The sequence below is a fragment of the Phasianus colchicus genome, chromosome 29 (assembly GCF_987193195.1).
Source record: "Phasianus colchicus chromosome 29, bPhaCol1.hap1.1, whole genome shotgun sequence".
NCBI lineage: Eukaryota > Metazoa > Chordata > Aves > Galliformes > Phasianidae > Phasianus > Phasianus colchicus.
This window is the reverse complement of record NC_143464.1, coordinates 1,762,218-1,773,458: the sequence shown is the minus strand read 5'-3', so window position 1 is coordinate 1,773,458 and position 11,241 is coordinate 1,762,218. Positions and strand designations below refer to the sequence as shown.

The window sequence follows — 11,241 nt, the reverse complement described above, 5'->3', positions numbered from 1 at the left end:
TGACCCTGGAGGTGTGCAAGGAATGTGAAGACGTTGTGTTGAGAGACGTGGTTGAATGAGAACTGTTGGTGATGGGTGGATGGTTGGACTGGATGATCTCGAAGGTCTTTTCCAACCTTGGTGATTCTAGGATTCTATGATCTCCAGACCCCTGGTCATCAAACTGGTCGAAGGAGCTCACCCTGACCAACATCAGGCAGTACTGCTTTGTCTGCAGATTATCACCTGCCTCATCTCTTCAACTACAGTCGTGTCTCTCAGGGAAGTCAGATGCAGCCCCACACTCCTCTCCAGATTCTCTGATTAAATCAGAAGCAAACCATTACACTATGATGAGCAAACCATGCTATCTCCCAGTATGATGTCAGAATCTTTCTTTCCCACTGTTCCCTTCCCTGCGCGTGAAGCAGCAATCTGCTGATCGCCAGAGGGCTTATTTTGCCATCAGAAGGTGTCTGTGGTCATCTGAAGGCTTTGTTGGTTGTCAGAGTGTTCCATTGATTGTCAGAGGTGTTCATTAACCATCAGAAGGCCTCATTAATCAAGAGCGGGTGTCACTGGTCATCAGAGGGCTTCACTGATCATCAGGATATTTGAGGAGTCCATGGGTGGGGATATGCAGACCTTGTTTTAGGTGGCAGGGTAGGGGATAGGGGGACTGAAGGAAGATGAATAAAGCAGACCCAGAGGAGGGACAGGTAGCTGCAATAAAAGAGGGGGCTAAAGGAGACTGATGTGATCGCACTGTGGCCATACAGAGGTAGAGCAAAGGGTGAAGAGTTTGGAGAAACTAGAAGGAGGATCTGGGAGAGAACAGAGGCAGGGTATTGAGGCTGCATGGCAGCATGAGGAGCTCCATCCTTCAGGACTTTGGAGCAGATGATGAGAGAGTGTGGAAGCCCACAGGGGTGTAGGTCACTGTGTGCATGGCATGGAGCTGGGGACCCCTCCCAGCACTTCAGAGTGGCCACTGCCAGGCAAGGACAGATCCGAGTGGTCCTGCTGAGCATGAGAACAAGGACACAGACACAGAGTGTAGCTTTGCTGAGGGATTTATTGATCATCAGAGGGTGTCATTAATCATCAGGGTCTTCATTGGTCATCAGAAGGCAACCTTGGTCATCAGAGGTCAGCGCTGGTCATCAGAGAATGTCAAAGGCCATCAGAGGTGAGGAGAATCCTTGTCCCTGCAGGGTTTGTCCCCAAGGACTTAGGGCAGGAGAAGAAGGGCTGGCAGCAGCCAACAGGCCCAGGGCAGGATGTGGGTCCCCTTGGGACAGCAGCCACAGCTCCTGTCCCACCTGCACGGTGACCCTTGGCTATCCATAGGGCAGCCTGAGCTTGCCCCTTCCAAATCCCCTCCTCTGCACTGCCCCATAGAGTGCAAGGGAAGGTATGGAGGTGACAGTGCCCAGGTCCCCCTGGAGCAGGCCAGAGACAGTCCCCTCCATACCTCAGGGCTATGGGACACCCAAGGTCCCCAAGTGCCCTGTGGGGTTGCAGGTGTCCCCGTGCTGCTCACCTAGACATGCAGATCCAGGACTGCGCGTTTCTCACGTGGGGGATTCTCCTCTGCTCTGCTGAGCACGACCTGGGGAGAAAGGAGGTGTAGGGACACACCGAGGGACAATGGGAAACGCTGGACCACACTGGGAACACCAAGGGAAAAGGGACACACTGAGAGGCCCTGAAGGCGCAGGGACCCATTGTGGGTTCTAGAACACCGTGTCCAAAGCAAGGTCCTGTAGTCTGCTCAGCCCCAACTGCCCTCCATTGCCTCCTTCCCCTGCCCATTGATCGCCCACCGCGGGAGGGAGCCAAACAGAGGCCTTGGGGCCCAGGGGTGTCTCCAAGTCCCAGGAAAACAGAGAGGACAGCAACACATCGCACCCCCGTTCTTATCCCAGGGTCACCCCTCAACTTACACGACCAGGAATGTCAACGACGACAGGTGGTGGTTCCTGGGGAAGAAGAGCCAAGGGGCAGCCATGAGGGAACTGTGAGATTGGGTGTCCCCACCCAAGCCCCCTGTTTGGCCCTAGGGCTGCTCCCACGCTTGTGGCTGCCAAGTTCTGTCTGCACTTCTGCCCATGGAGAAACCCAGGGTTGGGGTAGGACATAGGGACAGGACATGAGCTTGGGGGGCCCAAAGCAAGGGGAATAGGGATGACAAAGAGATGAGACTTGGGAGTACCAAATGAAGAGGAAAGAGGATCTCAAAGAGAGGTGAATGGGGGAAAATGAAAGAGAGGGGACTGGGGACCTAAACAGATGATAATTGGGATGCCAAAGGAAGGAGATTTGTTGGTGCCAAAAGGATGGGGTATGGGGACCCAAAGTGAGGGCATTTGGAGCTCCAAAGAGAAGGCATTTGGGGACCCAATGAAAAGGGGACTAGAGTGCAAATGGAAGGAATTTGGATGTTCCAAGTTGAGGGGTGGCCTCTGCCAGGCAGGGGCAGACTCCACCTGTCCCTGCGGAGCTCCCTGCAGGGCAACCCTTGGACACAATCTGTGTGGCTGCCCGGGCACTCACCACAACAACTTCCGGTGCTTGCACAAGTGGCTGTGGGGAGAGGAGTAGGAGAGGGAGTGAGAGAGACCTTGGCATCAGGGACCCCCATGGCCAATCCCCTCCAGCCCCAGCCCACATCCCCCATGGATGCTTCACCTGAGCTTCCACTGTGCAGCACAGGGCAGCGAGGAGCATCACGAGGCTGAGCGCAGCTGCCTTCATCTTCCTCTGTGCTCTGGGAGCTGGGTGAGGCTGCAGGAAGCAAGGGCTGCATTTATCCTCCCACTGTCCCTCCCACAACCCCCAAGTGCCCCTGGGTTTGGCAGGCTCCCTTGGCACAGACTGACCTGGCATGCAGCCATCCCCTGCCCCAGCCCCGGGGCACAGGAGGCAACCAGGGATCAGAGGAAGAACATTGAGTGCTGGGATCCCCATGGCATTGAGCCCAAAGCTCCCAGATACCAGCACCTAGCACACCCCAGCCTTTCTGTCCCCAGGACCACCATCCCCATATCAAGGCTTTGTCCAAGGATTCATCCCTGACTTCTCTTGAGTCCTGTGATGCAAGTTGTTGGGCTGATAGTTTGGGGAACTGGGGATATAGCATTTGGGGGAGGTGAGAGGGCAACTGGGATGTGGGCAGTGAGGAAATTAGGGAGATATTTGGAAAGCAAGGAGACATAGGGATATGGGGACACGAAGATATGGGAGCATCATGGAGATATGGGGGCATCATGGGAACATAAGAATATCATGACAATATGGGGAAATCATGAAGATATGGGGATATGGGGACATGCAGCCAAATGGGAGCTGGTTGGTGACAGGGACCTGGAAGTCTGTGGGGACAGGTGGGTGATGGGGACACATAAGCACAGAGAGGCTGGCAGTGTCCACTCAGTGTCTTTGTGGTCATGCAGGAGGTCAGGAGTGAATAACAGGCCTGGGCTATGGCAGACACGTTTCCTCCTTACCAATCCTAAAGACCATGACTTTTAGAATCATGGAATCTCAGAATCACGGAATACCTGAACCACAGAAGTCACAGACTCATAGAATCAATGAGTCATGGAAGCACAGAACCACAGAATCACAGTACCATAGAATTACAGAATCATGGAATCATTTAGGAGGGCCGAGACCCCTAAGGTCACGTCAGGAGATGTGTCATGTATTTTCTGCTCTCCTAAATAGCCAGTCTCAGAAGTCCCTACGTTTCATCCAGAAATCTGTGCCGCGTGTCTGACATGGCAGTAGTGCTGCCTCTGTCCATGAGGACAGATTGTCATGAGGACACACAGGCAGGGAATCCAAGGCTGGGGGTGAAAATTGGCATTAGGTTCTGAAGTCACTGGGCTGTGTGCCTGAGCTTCAGCAGAACAAAGGTGTCCTATGGGCTTTGTGTCATCATGATACAGCCTCCTGTCATGGCTGTAAGTGAAGCTTGTTTTATCCAGATGAAAGGAAGGAAATAATAGAGCACTGATAAATGGCTTAGAACTGCAAACAGCTCAAGGATTCTTCAAGGAAAGATGATAAGCCAATGTAGGTGCTCCATCTGACAGAATAGCCAGCTGGTCACAGCTTCACGGGGCATTTCCCATAAATAAGAGAGCTGTTGTGGGTCCTCTCTGAAAACAGCAGTTCAGTGTTTGCTTTGGAAATTGCCCAGAGAGCAGCCAGATGGAAGAGCTTCCTTTGGGCAGATTCTGCTCTGCACAATCTTTGTCAGAGCTTAGCAGTGCTGCCTTATTCACTATATTTAAATACAGCGTGGCATTATTCCTGCTCTGGAGTTCTTTTGGAAAGAACCAATGAACTGCCCCTGCTGCCATCACTGAGGAATATTGACTGAGGTGAGGAACGGGCTGTTTTTGTGATAAACACAAAGAGGGTGGATGACACTTCATAGCAATTCCACATGAAAGGTTCTCCTCAGGAAAACCCCTTGGCTGGTTTGAGGACATCTACAAAGAAATACTCAGGCTTTTGTAACAGCACAACACTGAACAAGTAAAATGTATGAGGTCTGAGTTCTAAGGCTGTGATCTCCCCCTGCAGTGATCTCCCCATCATGGCATCATGGCATCATTGAGGTAAGAAATGACCTCTCAGGTCATCCAACTGTTAATTCAGCATCATCAAATCCACGGCTAAACCCATAGCTGTGACCTGTCAGCAGATCTGTGCTGTGTCACCCTGCTGGGCCCTGAGCCTGTGCTGCTGGGGAGCAGGTGAGGGACTTCCATGGCACGGCACGTCCTGGCTTGGGCTCGATGACCTCATCTTCTCCAACCTCGATGATTCTGAGAGTCTAGGACATTCATATTCTAGCATGCTAGGATTCTAGGTTTCTACATTCATAGGATTCCGTGTTTCTAGGATTCGACGCTTCTGGAATTCTAGAGTTGTAGGAGTGTAGGAATTTGAGCACGTAGGATTCTTGTCTGTAGGATTCTAAATTTCTACTTCTCTTAGGTTTGCAGGATGGTAGGATTATAGCTTTCTTAGATTTCTAGATTGCTATGAAGTAGGATTCCAGGTTTCCAGGATTAAAGAATTATAGGGTTCTATGTTTCCAGGATTTAGGTTTTTTGAATGCTAGGTAGATTTCTGAGATTCCATGATGCCAGGATTCTAGATTTCTTCAGTTTATAGAATTCTAGGTTTCTAGGATTTATAGGATTACAGGATTCTAGGTTCAAGGCTTTCAGGTCTCTAGAACTGTAATTTTCTAAGGTTTCTCTAGTATTCCAGGATTCTGGTTTTCTAGGGTTGCAGGATGGGCTCTCACGACGACACACTGATGGAAGGGGGTTAAATTTTACCCGCTGCCTAAGGCTCACTAAAGCCTTTTGCAAACCACAACAGGAAAAATAAGCTCTAATCTAATTTTACCCATTGTTTACGGCTCACCACAGCAAGATCGAGTCTCCATAGATAACCATAGTTAGTCAGCATGGGTTCATGGAGGGCTCTGGTGAGGCTGCACCTTGAGTACTGGGTCCAGTTTGGGGCCCCTCGCTGCAAGAAAGACATTGAGGCTCTGGAGCAGGTTCAAAGAAGGGCGACAAAGCTGGTGAGGGGTCTGGAGCACAGGCCTGATGAGGAGAGGCTGAAGGAGCTGGGATTGTTCAGTCTGGAGAAGAGGAGGCTCAGGGGAGACATTATTGCTCTCTATAACTACCTGAAGGGAAGTTGTAGTGAGCTGGGCTAAGGCCTCTTCTCTCGTGTAACTGGTGATAGGACTAGAGGGAATGGCTTCAAGCAGTGCCAGGGGAGATTTAGGCCTGACGTTAGGAAATAGTACTATTCTGAAACAGTGGTCAGGCACTGGAATGGGCTGCCCAGGGACGTGGTGGAGTCACCAACCCTGGAGGTGTTCAAGGAACGTTTGGATGTTGTGTTGAGAGACATGGTTTGGTGAGAACTGTTGGTGATGGATGTTGGTTGGACTGGATGATCTTGAAGGTCTTATCCAACCTTGGTAATTCTGTGATTCTGTGGTTCCTCTCTTTGCCATTTCCATTCGCTCTGACCTGCTCTGCCATCCCCAGGAAGAGCTCAGTGCACTCTCACAGAGGGCAGTCGTCCTTCCTTGTCTCCTCACCCATCCACTGTAAAGACTCTGTATCCCCCTTGTGCTGCAGTCCAGTTGTGGAAGCCATATAATTGTGTCTCTGTGGTCCAAACAAGAGCTCAAGCCTGAAACTGCACAAAAATTTCCGGCTCATCATATTTGGGTGTTTTCAACAGTGCAAAACACATGCCAATTGGGAAACATCATTAGATTTAGCATGGCTGAGGAGCGCATCTATGGTATTTGTGTTCAGAAGGTGGCACACAGGCATCAGACCCATTGTGAGGCTTGGAGTTGTCCAAGCAGCACAGACACTCTGAGGGCATGGCTTTCCTAAAGGCTCTGTGCTGCATTTGCAGCTGCATGTGAGTGTGCAGGACAGCCCAGGACACTGCCATGACTTCTGAGGCCAGTCACATGGGAGCCCATAGAAAACTGAGGTTTCATCAGATGAAGAACAAAGATGTGTGTCAGCTCTGTAGTGCCTTGAGCTCCAGAACAGGCAGCAGATGGAGAACAGAGATGATCTGCCTCTTCTTTTGAGAGCTCATCCCTTTCGCCAGCTGCATAACTGCATGCTCCATGGAGACAAGTGAAAAAGGCACACTCAGGTGCCTTAAACAAAGGGGTGTGTTGTCGTACAGGATGGCCAAGTATATCTCCATCCCCTCTCTGGCTCTCAGCTGATGCTCAGGAAGGAGGTGTCTGTCTCAGGGATTTCCCACACACTTCCCAAGCACTAGCACACATCCAGGAGCACCCTAGGCACCTTGGTCATCACCCAGGCTCTGTGTGTGAGCAACTGACTCCCTGCTGAAGGACCAAGGACTCAGAGCAGAAGCTCACATGCAGGCAACTCCTTGTGCATGCCTGAACTCAACCAGAGGAATCCCAGCTCCTGTTGGTCCGTGGGGAGCAGAATCCCATTTCCATTGCTGGGTTTCCATGTAGGGATGAGGTGCTTGCACTGCCTCAGCTGTATCAGTGCCCTGCCCAGGGTTAGTCCACCACTCCCTGTCCTGGTCTGTGTGCCCTTTTTGTTTTAGCAATCACACTCTGGTAGGACTAAGTATGTCTGGAGTTGGCCACTGTCCACTGGACGTTTGGTGGTTAATTTAGAGTACAGTACAAAGATTTCAAAGTACAGTCATGGTGCTGTTGTCTTTCAGGAGCTGTTGGCCATGGAGACCCAGGGACATCTCAGGGAAGATCAGTGGGTTGGATGAAATGGCATCATCTGCTGCTGAGCTGTGCTGGGCTCCTGGGACAGAGGGAGCTCCTACTAGTCGTCAGTGCTGCAGTGAAACAGCTGTGCCCAGGAGCAGCTCCTGTGCAGCACACAGCAGGACTGGGAGCATGATCTGCAGGTGAAAGAGAGAAGAAGGAGGAGAGCTTGCAGCCTGCATGGCATCTTAACAGGCTGAGAGTCTACTGGAGGAGCATTTCTCACAGCCCTTGACAAGGTGAGTCTCTCATTGCAGGCAGTGCAGTGGCTTTTATTGCAAGGATCACTACATTTGGGACATTCCATTGCAGATGAGGCAGCTGACACTGTTTCTTTATCAGTGAAAAAGACCCACTCTAGTTGAGGGCTTCCGTGCTGCAGCATCAGAGCACAGCCCTGAGGGCTGCGTGTCCCAGGACGGCTGCAGGCTGTGCAGCCGGGGCTGCAGCCGGGTGCCCAGGGCTGTCCTGCAGAGCAGGTCCCTGCTGTACCCCAGGGGCTGTGTGCCGGGCCAGGGACTCTGCCGCCTGCCAGGCTCAGCACTCAGCACTCAGCACTCAGCACTCAGCACTCAGCACTCAGCACTCAGCACTCAGCACTCAGCCTGCCCGGGGAGCTGCCCAGGGCGCTGCGGGGAGATGTGTGGGGGGAAGCAGGGCAGGGCAGGGCATGTGCCTTCTGCTGCCACAGCTGCTCCCTGTTGCAGGGGCTTAGAACTCCAGGGCACTTCTGAGGGCACTTTGCAAGAGGGAGAATAAGGCAGTTGTTACGCTTCAGGGTGGGCATTCCTGAGCCTGTGCTTTCTGTTTTCTCTTCACTTGGCTTTGTGGGAATGGAGTTTGTGATTTCAGAGAAGAGACTGAGACTCCAATACTATCACACTGAGAGTTACCAGGCCTCGCAGCAAATTTCTTTATTGCCCCTGCATCCATACAAATCACCATTGCCCTGTGTCCAGTGTCACCAGGATGTGTGTGACCTGACCCTTGGCACCTGCAAACACTGAGATTCCCGTGGGCCAAGAGGGGTTGGCAGGGCAGAGCTGTGCACACAGCGCCTGTAATGTACCTGTGAGCCCCAGGTAGGGTACGTGGGGACAGAGAAGCAGCTGCAGGCAGGGACAGCTGCAGGCAGCAGAGACATGGACAGGGAGGGAGAGAAGAGTGCTGACTGCAAGGGCTGGGAGAGGAAAATGGGCACCTCACTGCCATCCCTGCAGTGCACATAGCTTCTCTACAGCAACCCCCTGGCCTGTTTTCACAGTCAGCCTGTGCATCCATTCCTAGTGCATGAGAACTTGATTAAGAGTTGCATTAAGGGCTCACCTCTCTGATAAATGCTGACTTTAGGGCGAGGAATGAGCTGACTCTCTTTCTAGGACACCCCACGTTCTGGGCTTTTTGCTCTGCTCCTGTGGTTCCTCCTGGGCTGAAGTCAGCCCTGCAAAATATTGCAGCTCTGCCACGGCAGCTCTGTGTTCTCCAGCAGCACCATGGAGAAGATGCCTCAGTGCTAAGGCCATGGAAATGCTGCTGGACGGCAGTGTCCCAGGAGAGAAAGGGAGAGCTGAGATCTTCCTCTGGTACAGTAAGGAAGACGAGAGACTTGGAGTTCTGCACAGCTAACCTTTGCTCTTACTGGCAACCAGAGTCTTGTCAGGTTAACTCCTAGAGTGTGACCATCCTCCAGTGGTGCAAACACAGAGCAGATCAGGTGGACCAATCATTTGGAAGTGCAGGGTATGCTCTTTGCCTCTCTGACATCAAAAGTGACACTGACACCTGAAGTGTCTCACAGTGATCAAGGATTTCTACCTTAAAAACACTTTTCATGAATGCTGGGGCAACTGAAGAAAATATATTGACAGAGCTCTGCTGTCCAGTTTTGAGAAATTTGTGGAAAGCTCCTTGATACCTCAGGTTTTTAATCTGAGATTACTCTGTTTTTAAATTGTTTTATTGCTGTAGAACAGAGCTGACTCAACCACAGCCTGCAGCAGAGTTCCTTGTACTCGGTGGCACCGTCAGCCAACAGCAGCCAGAGTTGAGAGGTCTTGCAGAAAGGACAGAGGCAGTGTAGGAGGTTTCAGAAGTCACTGAGTACGGTTTGCTTGGGGAAATCTGGAGTAACATTTTCCCTTTTTTCCCTCCTCAAACAGGTGACTATGCCTTGAGGCAGCAGATGCCCAACAGCAGCTCCATCAGCGAGTTCCTCCTGCTGGCGTTGGCAGACACGCGGCAGCTGCAGCTCCTGCACTTCTGGCTCTTGCTGGGCATCTACCTGGCTGCCCTCCTGGGCAACGGCCTCATCAGCACAGCCGTAGCCTGCCACCACCGCCTGCACACCCCCATGTACTTCTTCCTCCTCAACCTCGCCCTCCTCGACCTGGGCTGCATCTCCACCACTCTGCCCAAAGCCATGGCCAATGCCCTCTGCGACACCAGGCACATCTCCTACGCAGGATGTGCTGCACAGGTCTTTTGCTTTCTGTTCTTCATCTCATCAGAGTATTCCATTCTCACCATCATGTCCTATGACCGCTATGTTGCCATCTGCAAGCCCCTGCACTACGGGACCTTGATGGACAGCAGAGCTTGTGCCACCATGGCAGCAGCTGCCTGGGGCACTGGGGTTCTCTATTCCCTGCTGCACACTGCCAATACATTTTCCCTGCCTCTCTGCCAAGGCAATGCCATCAATCAGTTCTTCTGTGAAATCCCCCACATCCTCAAGCTCTCCTGTTCACGGTCCTACCTCAAAGAAAATTCACTTCTGCTTCTTAGTATATCTTTAGCATTTGGGTGCTTTGCTTTCATTCTTTTCTCCTATGTGCAGATCTTCAGGGCCGTGCTGAGGATGCCCTCTGAGCAGGGACGGCACAAAGCCTTCTCCACGTGCCTCCCTCACCTGGCCGTGGTCTCCCTGTTTCTCAGCACTGTCACATTCGCCTACCTGAAACCCCCATCACTTTCTTCCCCATTTCTGGACCTGGTGCTGGCAGTGTCATACACAGTGGTCCCTCCAGCAGTGAATCCCCTCATCTACAGCATGAGGAACCGGGAGCTCAACGATGCCCTCATGAAACTATTTCTGTGTATGTTTTTTCAGCATTAATTATATCTTCATCATCTTCACATGATTACCACAAACTCAAGAAAAGCTGGGAATGGCATCATGTAATATTTCTTTTTTTTTTTTTTTTTTTTTTTTTTTATTTCGCTGTTAATTCTTGCAATAGTTTGTACTCCACTTAAATAATATTATTAATTGATATTTCCCATGTACATTTGTTTTTTTTTCTTACTCCTGAAATCTTTACTATTCTTCAAGCACTTGGCTGTTTGAGTAGATTAAAAATAATAATAATAAAAATAAAATGTAGATTATCATCTGTATCTCAGAGAGCAGCCCTGCACACAGGAGGGCTGCAGGAACCAAGAGCCCAATGCCACACGTTGCAGCAGCCCTGGTGTCTGTGGGGCTGCCCCTCACCGCCCGCTGGGCGCTCCCTCTCTGCTGCCTTGGAGTTGTGCTGCTGCTTCCCTGGAGCCACGGCCATGGGCAGCAGCAGGACGTGCTCTTTTCAGTGCTGCTCTCTTTGCACCACCTTTGCACGCTGTTCTCCTTTCTCCTTGCACTTGTGTCAGCCCTCAGGTCCTGCATTACGTAGCAGACCAACAAAAAAAGGACACTTTGCCTGCAGTGTGCCTGGAGTTGTTTTAACAGCTTGGAAGAGCATTGCCGTGTGAACAGACTGAAGGCTGGACACTTGGGGAGGAGGGAATCCTGTGAAAAGTGAGACAGCCTTGCTCTGCCCAAAACGTTCCCATCATGCTGTATGAAGTTCTGACTGCAAACTTGTTTTTGATGGGCTTGTTTATTGCCACCTCACTCACAGCCCTGGATGGCGCACCTGTAAACC

General features: G+C 51.4%; 1 protein-coding gene across 1 annotated transcript; it reads left to right on the top strand.

Moving 5' to 3' along the window:
- The first annotated feature begins 9,500 nt into the window (after window positions 1–9,500).
- Window positions 9,501–10,433, top strand: LOC149914519 (olfactory receptor 14J1-like). The gene has a single exon (XM_090126401.1). The coding sequence runs from the start codon at window positions 9,501–9,503 to the stop codon at window positions 10,431–10,433; it is 933 nt and encodes a 310-aa protein (XP_089982527.1).
- Window positions 10,434–11,241: the final 808 nt, after the last annotated feature.

Bases quoted from the DNA above. Each gene is read 5' to 3' on its own strand.
- LOC149914519 (XM_090126401.1), top strand. From the start codon at position 9,501: ATGCCCAACAGCAGCTCCATCAGCGAGTTCCTCCTGCTGGCGTTGGCA.